Genomic DNA, 14,175 nt, shown 5'->3' with positions numbered 1-14,175 from the left:
CACAAACATAAAGTGTGAGTACCACAAGCACAAAGTGTGAGTACCACAAGCATAAAGTGTGTGTATCACAAGCATAAAGTGTGTGTACCACAAGCACAAAGTGTGAGTACCACAAGCATAAAGTGTGTGTGCCATAAGCATAAAGTGTGAGTACCACAAGCATAAAGTGTGAGTACCACAAGCATAAAGTGTGTGTACGACAAGCATAAAGTGTGAGTACCACAAGCATAAAGTGTGAGTACCACAAGCATAAAGTGTGTGTACCACAAGCATAAAGTGTGTGTACCACAGACATAAAGTGTGAGTACCACAAGCATAAAGTGTGTGTACCACATGCACAAAGTGTGTGTACCACAAGCACAAAGTGTGAGTACCACAAGCATAAAGTGTGAGTACCACAAGCATAAAGTGTGTGTAATACAAGCACAAAGTGTGTGTACCACAAGCATAAAGTGTGTGTAATACAATCACAAAGTGTGTGTACCACAAGCATAAAGTGTGTGTACCACAAACATAAAGTGTGAGTACCACAAGCACAAAGTGTGAGTACCACAAGCATAAAGTGTGTGTACCACAAGCACAAAGTGTGTGTACCACAAGCACAAAGTGTGAGTACCATAAGCATAAAGTGTGAGTACCACAAGCACAAAGTGTGTGTACCACAAGCACAAAGTGTGTGTAATACAATCACAAAGTGTGTGTACCACAAGCATAAAGTGTGTGTACCACAAACATAAAGTGTGAGTACCACAAGCACAAAGTGTGAGTACCACAAACATAAAGTGTGAGTACCACAAGCATAAAGTGTGTGTACCACAAGCATAAAGTGTGTGTACCACAAGCATAAAGTGTGTGTAATACAATCACAAAGTGTGTGTACCACAAGCATAAAGCGTGTGTACCACAAACATAAAGTGTGAGTACCACATGCATAAAGTGTGTGTACCACAAACATAAAGTGTGAGTACCACAAGCACAAAGTGTGAGTACCACAAACATAAAGTGTGAGTACCACAAGCATAAAGTGTGTGTAATACAATCACAAAGTGTGTGTACCACAAGCATAAAGTGTGTGTAATACAATCACAAAGTGGGTGTACCACAAGCATAAAGTGTGTGTAATACAAGCACAAAGTGGGTGTATCACAAGTCCTGTAGGTGAAAATGTTGCCACATAAGATATTTTCATAAAACTGATAACGTTTTAGTAAGAAAGCATGGAAATCATGCTCACTTGTGTTTATTCTGCCAGGCTGCCAGTGTTCTCTTCTCCCCATGCGCTTTATCTTCTGGTGACTATCTTAGCAGCAATGTTGAATTGCAATACCATGGAGACTACTCGTATAATGATGAAAAATGAGCTTAACCTAGGGCTTAAATATTTACATGGATTGTTGCTCAGAGGCGCAGGTACAGTTAATGAACACATAACTGCATAAATGAAGTTCTTTGACTGGCCTGAAACCAATTACAGAATAGACTGCAGTGCAGTTTTGGGGAACAATAAGATAATAAGTTAAAAATGTTACAAATGTAAAGATCTTAATACTGAAAATTACTAATTTCCTGATTTTATCAACAATCCTTCCACCCCTTTTCATATGACTTTTGATGAATAGTAGCAATAAATAAGTAATAACCTGGTAAGAATTTTTAGGTAACTTATTATGTTCTCAGATATCCAAATTCATCAATCACGGTGCAAGAAAAATATTCCCAAAATGATGCAACTAGGTGCATATGCAGTGCTGCTCATCCCACCAATCAAAATCCATTGCCCGTTATTTTATGGCTATGGACACCTTTAGCACAACTTTTAATGCATGTAATGGGAATGTTGGTCAATACCTTCTGCTTCTTGCAAACAGTAAATTGATGGAGCCGTTTCTTTTTACTATTCTACTTTTCTGCAGATTTTAAGATTTTATATACAAGATAACAGTGATGTGGTAATAACAATAATGCATTGCCATCATTTATAGGGAACTATGGAATCTCAGCCCACCTGGGAAAAATAATACTGATCTGCAATATGCCGACTGGGGACCACACGGGAGCCAACTGGTAAGTCAGCAATAAAATGGCTACCACTGTAACTGGTTAGTATATAGGTAAAGGAGATAGCAAAAGAAGGTAGTAATATACAGAATGTCCACTAAATTTCCTGCTGCTTATATAGCAACAAGATATTCAACAGTGCTGTACAGAAATGATCACTTACAGTATATAAAACCCTGTTTCCAATAGGGCTCACAACGCTGTCCCCAAAAGGGCTCACAATCTAATTTTGTTAGACATATACAGTGGTGGCCAAAAGTATTGGCACCCCTGCAATTCTGTCAGAAAATACTCAGTTTCTTCCTGAAAATGATTGCAATCACAAATTCTTTGGTATTATTATCTTCATTTAATTTGCTTGCAAGGAAAAAACACAAAAGAGAATGAAGCAAAAATCAAATCATGGATAATTTCACACAAAACTCCAAAAATGGGCCAGACAAAAGTTTTGGCACACTCAGCCTAATATTTGGTTGCACAACCTTTAGCCAAAATAACTGCGAACAACCGCTTCTGGTAACCATCAATGAGTTTCTTACAATGCTCTGCTGGAATTGTAGACCATTCTTCTTTGGCAAACTGCTCCAGGTCCCTGATATTTGAAGGGTGCCTTCTCCAAACTGCCATTTTGAGATCTCTCCACAGGTGTTCTATGGGATTCAGGTCTGGACTCATTGCTGGCCACCTTAGAAGTCTCCAGTGCTTTCTCTCAAACCATTTTATAGTGCTTTTGGAAGTGTGTTTTGGGTCATTGTCCTGCTGGAAGACCCATGACCTCTGAGGGAGACCCAGCTTTCTCACACTGGGCCCTACATTATGCTGAAAAATTTGTTGGTAGTCTTCAGACTTCATAATGCCATGCACACGGTCAAGCAGTCCAGTGCCAGAGGCAGCAAAGCAACCCCAAAACATCAGGGAACCTCCGCCATGTTTGACTGTAGGGACCGTGTTCTTTTCTTTGAATGCCTCTTTTTTTTCCTGTACACTCTATGTTGATGCTTTTTCCCAAAAAGCTCTACTTTTGTCTCATCTGACCAGAGAACATTCTTCCAAAACCTTTTAGGCTTTCTCAGGTAAGTTTTGGCAAACTCCAGCCTGGCTTTTTTATGTCTCGGGGTAAGAAGTGGGGTCTTCCTGGGTATCCTACCATACAGTCCCTTTTCATTCAGACGCCGACGGATAGTACGGGTTGACATTGTTGTACCCTCGGACTGCAGGGCAGCTTGAACTTGTTTGGATGTTAGTCGAGGTTCTTTATCCACCATCCGCACAATCTTGCGTTGAAATCTCTCGTCAATTTTTATTTTCCGTCCACATCTAGGGAGGTTAGCCACAGTGCCATGGGCTTTAAACTTCTTGATGACACTGCGCACGGAAGACACAGGAACATTCAGGTCTTTGGAGATGGACTTGTAGCCTTGAGATTGTTCATGCTTCCTCACAATTTGGTTTCTCAAGTCCTCAGACAGTTCTTTGGTCTTCTTTCTTTTCTCCATGCTCAATGTGGTACACACAAGGACACAGGACAGAGGTTGAGTCAACTTTAATCCATGTTAACTGGCTGCAAGTGTGATTTAGTTATTGCCAACACCTGTTATGTGCCACAGGTAAGTTACAGGTGCTGTTAATTACACGAATTAGAGAAGCATCACATGATTTTTCAAACAGTGCCAATACTTTTGTCCACCCCCTTTTTTAGGTTTGGTGTGGAATTGTATCCAATTTGGCTTTAAGACAATTCTTTTTGTGTTTTTTCATTGAAGACAAATTAAATGAAGATAATAATACCAAAGAATTTGTGATTGCAATCATTTTCAGGAAGAAACTGAGTATTATCTGACAGAATTGCAGGGGTGCCAATACTTTTGGCCACCACTGTACATAAAGGCCATTTTCATAAAAAGCCAAATAACCTATGAATAATTTTTGGAGTGTTGGAGGAAACTTGAGACCCCAGAGGTAACACACATATAAACTCCATGCAGAGATTAAAGGCGTTGTCCGGGCCAAAATGATAAGTCTGCAGTTGTTAAAAGGCTCGGATGCTGCACACAGCACGCAGAGAGTATGGTAGAGGTTTAATTCAAGGTTTGGTTTCTCCACGAAGGGAGTGTAAATTTAAGTAACACTACAATAAAACAGTAAAATCGGACAATAAATGATTGTGGTTTAACTATAACATAGAAAGAATGAACAATACGGCTCAGTCCCAAAAGTTCAGGCTGAATAAGAGAAGGTAGATTATGGAGGCTTGCACTTATCTGTCCTTTAGCGATAACTACGTCCGTCTTCAGACACTCACTCCGGAGGGTGTCCATCTTCTAGCGGCAGTGGGCGGTCTCGGGTCTCACCCACTGGGCCCCCAGTCCTTTTGACCACACGACAGCGGTCACGACTCCTTTAAGAGTCGTAGCAAGCTCCTCCGGCGTACAACAAACTGCGTTAGGATCACTAATCCCGGGTGCTTCTTCACCCGTAGGTCACCGTCAGATGTCTGGAAAACTGTGGTGATGCAGGTAACTAAACGATCACTTTCTGTAGGCCCGGTACAGACCGCAGGCCCCTTGTTTTGCGGCAAGCTGTGTCAACCGTTCGTCCGTCACCGCAGACAGGTCAGCACGTCTCTATTTCACCGAGGACAGGGCAGCACGTCTCTCTCTCGCTGTCGGCAGGTCAGACTGTTTCTCCCCAACTGCCTGGTCTGCTCTCCACAACCAACTGTCTCTTTCGCATGAGCCCAGACACCTGACTTCCTCTCTTCTGTCCCTCTCCTCTGTCCCCCAGCACTGTCCAGGAAGTCCGCCGTGCAGTTTTAATCCCGTCCCCTGGCAACACTGGGCAGGACCCTGGCAGTTCCGGCGCCGGAGCTCTGCACTTGTCCCTAGGCAAGTCTTCCTTCTTACACTCCCGTTCCCTTTGAGCTCGCCATTCCACGGGCAAGAGTTTTTTCACCAGGCGCTCACACTCTCTGACCTCTTGGATGATACATTGCCAGATGAACTGACTGATCCTGATTGTAGCGGATAGGCGGCACACCAGTCGTGGATCGTTCGGACCGGCGTAACGCAGTTGGAGCGCAGGGTACTTGAGAGTCTCTGGGGTTCCCAGCTTCGCCCGGCCCAGCCTGACGGAGCGGTGGGCCCTCCTCTCTCATGTGGGAAGCTGTGGGCGATGTGAGACTGGGGATCGCAGCCACTATCGTCTCTTCCTCCTCATCATCATAGACGGGCGCACTGGGTGTGGGATCTCTCGTCCTTGTGCTGAGTTCTTCCTTCTTTTCCTCATCGCTAGACAAACAGGGCCGTAACATGCTTCTATGAACGATTCTAGTTGGAGCCGCTTCTTCCCCCTCAGTCTGAACCTCATACACCGGTCCTTCAGGACTAACTCTCCCTTTCACTCGATACGGGGTCGACTCCCACCGTCTACTCAGCTTGCCCCAGGGTCTCTTGTCCCGTACAAACACCCATTCTCCCGACTTAAGGGCTGTCCCCCGAAGAGGTGGCGTTTCATGGTGCCTATGTTCCTTAAACTTCTGCTGCACCAACCTCCGAAGAGTCTGCAACCGGTGCCGATGCTCCCGGACCCAGGTACATGGGCCCGTCCGGGGCCAGTCCTCCACGGGATCTAGTTTGAGCTCGGTGATCTCCCTACCCTTTTGTCCGAACAGCAGGGTGTAGGGGGTGAACCCTGTGGCACTATGTACCCGGTTATTATAGACCCACACCAGCTCGTTCACAAACTCCGGCCAGCATACCTTCCGATCTTCTTCCAAGGTTCGAAGCATCTGGATCAAAGTTCTGTTGAAGCATTCACAGGACCCATTCCCTTGTGGATGGTAAGGGGTGGTCCTAGATTTCTCGATGTTGTATAGCCGGTGCAGCTCCTCCATCACCCGTCCTTGGAAACAAGCTCCTTGATCAGAGTGAATTCTCTTCGGGTAGCCATAGACCCTGATGAAGTCCTGACAGATAGCCTAGGCAGCAGATTCAGCTGTCTGATCCCTGGTCGGAGTTACCACCACGAATTTCGAGAAGTGGTCGGTCATGACCAGGCAATGTCCATACCCGAGATGCGCCGGCCCAATGGTCAGGAAGTCGATCATCAACACCTCTAAGGGCGCAGCCCTCACAGTGGTCTGGATGGGGGCTCGCTGCTCTGGGGTTTTCACCAACTCACAACTCCGGCACTTCTGGCAGATGTTCTCCACTGCAACTGTTAGCTGGGGGTGGTACACCAGTCTCTGCAGCCACTGGAAGGTCTGTTCGGGTCCAAAGTGTGCTCCCTGCTCGTGTGCTTCTTTGGCCAGTGTCCCGATCACACTCTCTGGAACCACTACTTGCCAAGTGAGGCCGAACTCCCGTACCAACTGGACCCGTCTGTACAATAAGCCATCCTGCAGGCTCAGTCTCTCGCACTGCCGCAGCATCTTCAGCCCCTCTGGCGTCAGGGGCCCCCTTTCTTCACGGTTAGGGACTTGTTTCAAAGCCACCCACTGTCGCAACCGCGTAATCTCTCCATTCATTTGCTGTATCCGTACCCACTCGTCCCTGAGCCACCCCAACACGTGTCCTTCTTTCACTTCCCCGATCTGTCCCTGCGTAGCGGACAACGGGCTGCCAACCCTCCAGAAGCTGGGCACGTCTTCGGCCTCCAGTTCTTCGTCTCGGTCACGGTCGGGGTGCTCATGGGTCACCCTGGAGAGGGCATCAGCATGCGTGTTTTCAGCCCTAGGCCAGTAGGTGATCTTATACCGGTACCGAGCCATGCGAGCCACCCATCGTTGTTCCAGAGCTCCCAACTTCGCGTTCTCCAGATGAGTCAACGGGTTGTTGTCTGTCTTCACCAACACTTCAGACCCCGACAAGTACTCCACAAACTTTTCTGTCATTGCCCACACTAGGGCCAACAATTCCAGTTTAAAGGAGCTGTAATTGTCTGGGTTCTTCTCCGAGTCTCGGAGGGAGCAACTCGCATATGCTATCACCCGTTCTCTCCCCTCCTGCTCCTGGGACAGCACGGCCCCTAGACCAAGGAGACTTCCATCAGTGTGAAGAACGAAGGGCTGAGAAAAGTCCACGTAGGCCAGTATGGGAGCTTCGGTCAGGGCCATCTTCAAGGCCCTGAAGGCCTCCTCCTGTTCTCTTCCCCATTTCACTGTTAGATTTTTCAAGCCCGCAGGTATCCCTTGAAGGAGCTCCAGTAGCGGATTAGCGATGCGCATGAAATTTTTACGAATCTGCGGTAATCCCCTGCGAGTCCTAGGAAGGCCCGCACTCAAAAATGCCGCGAAAACGCTTGTAAAACAGTCTGCCATGCAAAGCAATGTGAATTCGGATGTGCTGTGCACATGATGCGCTAATTAGCGCGCCGAATTCGCATTGCGTTGCAAAACGCAGCATGACCATTTCTACCGCGATTACGCTGCAAATTCGCGGCCATTGAGGAACATTGAAATGCAGCAAATCCGCAGGTATATGTGGATTTGCTGCGTTTCAATTAAATTCAATGGCCGCGAATTTGCAGCGTAATCGCGGTGCGTGTGGTACCCGGGATGAAGAGGAGACTACAACTCCTCCTCATCCTAGCTACCATGCGGTAAAAAAAAAAAAAAGTTAAAAATAAACAAAACCTGTATATTCACCTCTCCGGCGGCCCTCGATCTCCTCCCGGCCACGTCCTCTCTGCTTGGCTTCCCGCTGTGTACTGTCAGGACCTGCGGTGACGTCATTTAGTCACCTGATGGTCACGCGACCGCTGACGTCGGCGGTCAGGTGATGGTCGCGTGACCATCAGCTGACTAAATGACGTCACCGCAGGTCCTGACAGTACACTGCGGGACGCCGAGGAGAGTGGACGCCGCCGGGAGCAGACTGGAGGAGACCGGAGAGTTGAGTATACAGGTTTTTTTTTATTTTTAACGTTTTAATTCTCTTTTTTTTACTATAGATGCTGCATTTAAAGCATCAGTTGTTCACACATTATAAATCCATGCCGGTTGCATGGATTTATATTGTGTGACCAACTTGTCAAGCACTTTTCCAAGTGATGCTCAAAATCGCTTGGAAAACTGCTTGAAAAAACGCATGTGAAAACGCATGTAAAAACGCTGAAAAAACGCTTCTCTCTGGCAGAAAAAACGCATGTAAATCTGCATGCGTTTTTTTCTGCCAGAGGGAGGCAAAAACGCTCTGCATCAAATCTGCTACGTGGGCACATAGCCAACAGTCTTCGGGGTGGGCCACTCTTGCACGGCAGCCACTTTCTCCCGAGTGGGCCTGACTCCTTCACCGGACACTGTGTGCCCGAGGTACTCAACCTGCTTGCGGAATATACGACATTTTTGTGGCTTCACCTTCAGGCCGTGATTTCGAAGGCGACTCAAGACTTGCTCCAGTCGTCGTAGATGTTCCTGGAAGGTAGACGCATAGACGATGATGTCATCGAGGTAGATCAGTGTGGCCTCAAACTTCAGATCGCCTAAACATCTCTCCATCAAGCGTTGAAAGGTCCCGGCAGCGTTGGTTAGGCCAAAAGGCATCCGATTAAACTCGAAGAGTCCCATGGGCAACACGAATGCTGTCTTGGCGCGGTCGTGTTCAGCCACTGGCACTTGCCAGTATCTGCTGGCCAGATCCAGGGAGGAGAAGTATTTTGCCTTGCCTAGGGTGGATAGAGACTCCTCGATCCTGGGTAAAGGGTACGAGTCTCTTACGGTGCAAGCATTTAGCCGCCTGTAGTCCACACAGAATGGTAGGGTTCCATCCTTCTTCCTGACCAGAACGATTGGAGCCGCCCACGGGCTCTGGCTTTCCCGAATCACCCCGTTCTGTATCATATGGGCCAGCATTTCCTTCACCTCCTGGTACATTTGCGGGGGTATCTGTCTATACCGTTCCCGTACTGGAGCAGCATTTCCCGTAGGGATCTCATGGGTGATGGCCTCGGTACATCCAAAGTCGTCCTCATGTCGGGCAAAGACATCCTGGTACCGTCCCAGCATCTCTTCCACCTGGTACACCTGTTCCGTCGTGAGCCCTGTCAAATCAGCACGCATCTGTTCTAGGATCCTTCGACCGTCCTTAGTCTGAGGTCGAGGAGACCTCAATCGTACGGTGATCGCCAGGGTCCAGGGATCCCCCCTTACGGCTGACAATTGTATCATATCTGGCGGTTCCATCTGTTCTGGGATCCCCAGGATCTGGGCTATTTCGGTCCTGGCGGGAAGAATGAGCTCACTCGGATTCAGGTTCACGCATCGCACCACCATGTTTCCCTTATGGACGGTAGCCAAGGTCCGCGCTACCAATAGACCCGGAGGCACCTTGTCCACGGTGGTTGACTCGATCTGAATCTCTACCCCTTCTAGTGGGGTTCAAGCTCAGACGGGCAAGTGAGGACTGTCTGTCCTGGTGGTAAGGTGAGGGTGTTGGTGGCGGGTATTATCTCCTTTCCCAGAACTTTTCCCCCACTCGAGGTCTCTTGCGCCTGGGCAACCCTGATCAGCTGCTAGAGGGCCTTCCTTTGAGGGGCTCTAGAGTTCCACCGCCCTAGCGTGAGCTCTCGTGGTTCCCTAATCAGGATCTGCCCGATTTCCTTCAGCACGTTCATACCGAGGGTCAGTGGTGGTCCTGGGCCGGCATCTCCACCTGTCAGGATGACTCCTTTTCTTCCCACATCTTGTCCGCACACCCGGATGCGTAACCACACTACTCCTGTGACCGGAATGGGCAGTTGGTTAGCGGCTGTGAGCTTTATCAAGGGACCCCCTTCATTTCGTGCCATCTCTGGGTACCGCTGACGGACATAAGTTTCTCCCATGGTGGTCACTTGAGATCCCGTGTCGATCAGGCAGTGAACCGCCCGTCCGTCAAGCTCGGCCCACACTGTCGGGCTCATGGATATTAAGTCTTCAGGACTCACTGCCTTCCTCCGCTCCGGGTTGCGTCCCTCACACCCGGAGCCCGTCAGTTTAACGGCTGCCGGGACAGAGGCCTTCCTCGACTGGCACAGCTCCTGGCGTAATGCCCCATGCCCCCACAATTCCAACACGTTGGTCCCCTGTCTGCAGGAGGTCGTCGGACCACCCGATTGGGCTCTGTACCAACCCGGGGTCTGGGCTTGTCCTTTACTTCGCCCGGGGCTCTCGGGTCAACTGTTCCGGCTCTCACTGATTGAGCCACTCGAATATTGTACCACTCTTCTTGAATTTCTTGGACCTCCCGCCGCATCTCTCGGGCCCATTCTGGTTCGGCCGTGGGCGACGGGGGCACTGCATGACTCAGCTGCACATCTCTGAGGCCGGCTACGAACTGGTCCCTAAGTACTAGGTCCGGGGGCCCCACTCCCACGTCTTCTAGGTTCGTTTTCCTAGTGATGTAAGTGTACACACTCTGTAGGGCGTTGACATATTGGGTCACAGTCTCCCCCTCCCTTTGTACCTGTTGGAACAGTCGCATCCTTAACTCTGCCACATTAGTAGGGTCCCCATGCATTTCTTCTAGGATCCGTACCACCTTTTCCACCGTATTTCGGTCAGTGGGGGAACGAAACATTACTGACTGTCGAGCTTCTCCTTCTAAAGCCAGCAAAGCTATCTCTGCTTGCATATCGGGGGTCATTGGGTGCATCCGTAACATGCTCTTAACTCATTCTACCCAATCCCACAGCATCATGTTGTCTCCTGTAAACTTTGGGAGATTATTCAACATGGCGCCCAGGGGTAGGCTAGCTGTAGGGGCTCTCGCGCTGGCCTGGTCTGCCATGCCTGCAACTGCGTCTGGGGGCGACATCCTGCCGACTACGCCAAATGTTAAAAGGCTGGGATGCCGCACACAGCACGCAGAGAGTATGGCAGAGGTTTAATTCAAGATTTGGTTTCTCCACGCAGGTAGTGTAAATTTAAGTAACACAACAATAAAACAGTAAAATCGAACAATAAACGATTGTGGTTTAACTATAACATGGAAAGGATGAACAATACGGCGCAGTCCCAAAAGTTCAGGCTGAATAAGAGAAGGTAGATTATGGAGGCTTGCACTTATCTGTCCTTTAGCGATAACTACGTCCGTCTTCAGACACTCACTCCGGAGGGTGTCCGTCTTCTGGCGGCAGTGGGCGGTCTCGGGTCTCACCCACTGGGCCCCCAGTCCTTTTGACCACACGACAGTGGTCACGATTCCTTTAAGAGCCGTAGCAAGCTCCTCCGGCGTACAACAAACTGCGTTAGGATCACTAATCCCGGGTGCGTCCTCACCCGTAGGTCACCATCAGATGTCTGGAAAACTGTGGTGATGCAGGTAACTAAACGATCACTTTCTGTAGGCCCGGTACAGACCGCACGCCCCTTGTTTTGCGGCAAGCTGTGTCACCCGTTCGTCTGTCACCGCATACAGGTCAGCACGTCTCTATTTCACCGAGGACAGGGCAGCACGTCTCTCTCTCGTCAGCAGGTCAGACTGTTTCTCCCCAACTGCCGGTCTGCTCTCCACAACCAACTGTCTCTTTTGCGCGAGCCCAGACACCTGACTGCCTCTCTTCTGTCCCTCTCCTCTGTCCCCCAGCACTGTCCAGGAAGTCCCCCGTGCACGCTTAATCCCGTCCCCTGGCAACACTGGGCAGGACCCTGGCAGTTCCGGCGCCGGAGCTCCGCACCTGACCCTAGGCAAGTCTTCCTTCTTACACAGTCACTCTGTGTGCGCTGCGAGGATTCGCCGGTTTCTGAGCTTGGACTGGAGGGTATGTATGAGTTATACATACTCCAGGCCAGTGGGCATGGCCTCGCTCTATACACTTCTAGACGGCCACGCCCACTGGTTGGCCGCGTCACTAGTCGGTCTCTCTCAATACAATTGTATGGAGTGAGGCTTCACCCACTAGACGGGCTCTGGCTGGGAGTATGTATAACTCATACATAGCCTCCGGTCCCGGCTCAGAAACCGATGAACCCCCGCAGCACACAGTGCATGCACTGGGGGGATTCATAAGTCTGCAGTCACACAGAGTGATGGCAGCCTTATCGTTTTGGACTGGATAACCACTTTAACCTTAGTCAAATTTTAACCCATGACCCTAGTGCTGTAGGACAATAGTGCTAAGCACTGTTTAGAAAATCTTCTCTAAGTATACCACACTTAACTAGATCAATATATGGCATAACAAACGGTTGCCGGGCAAAATAAAACTTTGCCCAGGGATTAAATTATACCAAACTCAGCCATACCTGCAGCAGCCGTGAGGACCTAGGGTACTCGGTAGCCGGGCTGGCAGTCTTCCAGCGAGGTCACGGTGGCAGTGCCCAGCTCCGTGGCCCTGGCCGAGCGAATGAAGGGATTAGTTACAGGGGATTTGTAGTCTTTATGTGACGCCACCTGTATTGCCTAGTCAGGGATGACCAGCACTACTGTGGGCCCTGGGGGATAGATGGTGTAGCAGCTGAGATAAAACACTTCCCACAGGGTTGGATGCGAACCACCCTTTTGTTTTTTTTTTTGTTTTTTTTTCATTGTCCTGGCTACACTTAGTCCTATGGCCCAATTGTCCATTAACAGGTTAGTATGTACACTTATTCAATTTAGCTTAGAAGTTCATACAGTAGTCTCTGTAGGTAGTTTACGCGTAGTGATTACTGAGTCTTACACTACTTAGTCCGGGTGGGCCCAAGGTTTTTCAACATTTTAACTTAATATGTACATCTGCTAACTCTAATACTCTATAAACCATGCTTGTAACGAACTGGGGTCTGACCTAGTGTACTACGCTGCGATCTACGTAACACTGGTGGTTCTGTTGACCTTTCCTGATCTGAGGTGTCTACTGCTGGTGTTGTAGCACAGGTAGGCTTGGTAGTCTTCTACGACCTCTTTGACTCACCATGGGCACGACAGATTCGCCGCTAGCAAGGGGTAGATTCTCCTGATCCGCTGCTGATGAGGAATCTGTTTCTCGTGTAGTCATCGGTGGAAATGTCAAGACTGGTACTACCACTGCCTGGTTTACCGGAGTCCAAGACTGAGGAAATATTCCTAATACGGTGCGGACCTTCCCTTCAACCTCTTCCATCTGTTGAGGAGTGTCTTGACCTTTACCTATGTCACACAGTTGATCCGGGCACACCTTCAGGTGGTCTCTAGATACAGCCGCAGAAGTTCTCCCTCCATCTTTAATAATGAGGCAAACCTTACTGTTATCAAAGTGCGAGGGCAAGATGGTATACGGCTCAGCCTCCCACTGGTCATCCAGCTTGTGAGTTCTCCGCTTTCTTTTCAGCACCTGTTCTCCTGGTGACAAGGGAGTGGCAGGGGCTTGCTGATTGTAATCTTTCTCTTGTTTCTGTCTGGCTCGCAATAGACTCTCTTCCACACACTGTTGGATTTTACGGTACTGTAGCTGTCTTTCAGTGTCCCAGTCTGTGTCTGGCTCTACTGCTGCTGGTATTAGGACACCCATGTCCAGATCGATGGGAAGTTTACCCGGTCTTGCCCACATCAGGTAGGCTGGGGTACAGTTGGTCGAATTCACCGGAATGTGATTGTACAGGTCCACCAAGTCTGGTAACTTCTCGGGCAACTGGTTGCACTCTTCCAGAGGTACGGTTTTTAACAAGTCAATCACCACCTGGTTCATCTTTTCGAGCAGACCGTTGGTTTGCGGGTGATAAGGTGTTGTCCGAATTTTCTTACAGCCGTACAGGTTTCAGAATTCTTGAAATGTCTCCGCTTCAAAAGCTGGGCCTTGGTCTGTTAGGACTTGCTCAGGATAGCCATGAAGTCGACAGAAGTGCTCTTGAAAGGCTTTAGCAGCTGTCCTCACTGTCTGGTCCTTGACTGGTACAACCACTAGGAAACGGGAGTAGTGGTCCACAATAGTTAAGGCGTAGGTGTATCCCGACCGACTCGGAGACAGCTTCACATGGTCCAGGGCCACGATTTCAAGTGGTTGTCTGGTGATGATGGGTTGTAAAGAGGCTCTCTGGCTACCACGATCTCTTCGTCTTAGATTGCATGGGCCACACTCTCGACACCACCTCTCGATGGAACTTCTCATGCCCATCCAGAAGAAACGCTCACGGATCAGGACCTTCAACTTCTTCCACCCGAAGTGTCCTGCCCCTTTGTG

General features: G+C 49.0%; 1 protein-coding gene across 1 annotated transcript in view; it reads left to right on the top strand.

Annotated features, from left to right (window-relative positions):
- Positions 1-14,175, top strand: part of LOC141202582 (inactive dipeptidyl peptidase 10-like) — a 385,315-nt gene that overhangs the window by 171,834 nt on the left and 199,306 nt on the right. The window contains exon 7 of the mRNA XM_073663754.1: positions 1,983-2,064. Coding sequence (XP_073519855.1) covers positions 1,983-2,064 — 82 coding nt within the window. The remainder of the gene's footprint in view (positions 1-1,982; positions 2,065-14,175) is intronic.

This window comes from Phyllobates terribilis, unplaced genomic scaffold (assembly GCF_046119375.1).
Source record: "Phyllobates terribilis strain yellow unplaced genomic scaffold, ASM4611937v1 Scaffold_2__4_contigs__length_985480577, whole genome shotgun sequence".
NCBI classification, from domain to species: domain Eukaryota; kingdom Metazoa; phylum Chordata; class Amphibia; order Anura; family Dendrobatidae; genus Phyllobates; species Phyllobates terribilis.
This window is presented reverse-complemented; position numbering and strand designations above follow the sequence as displayed.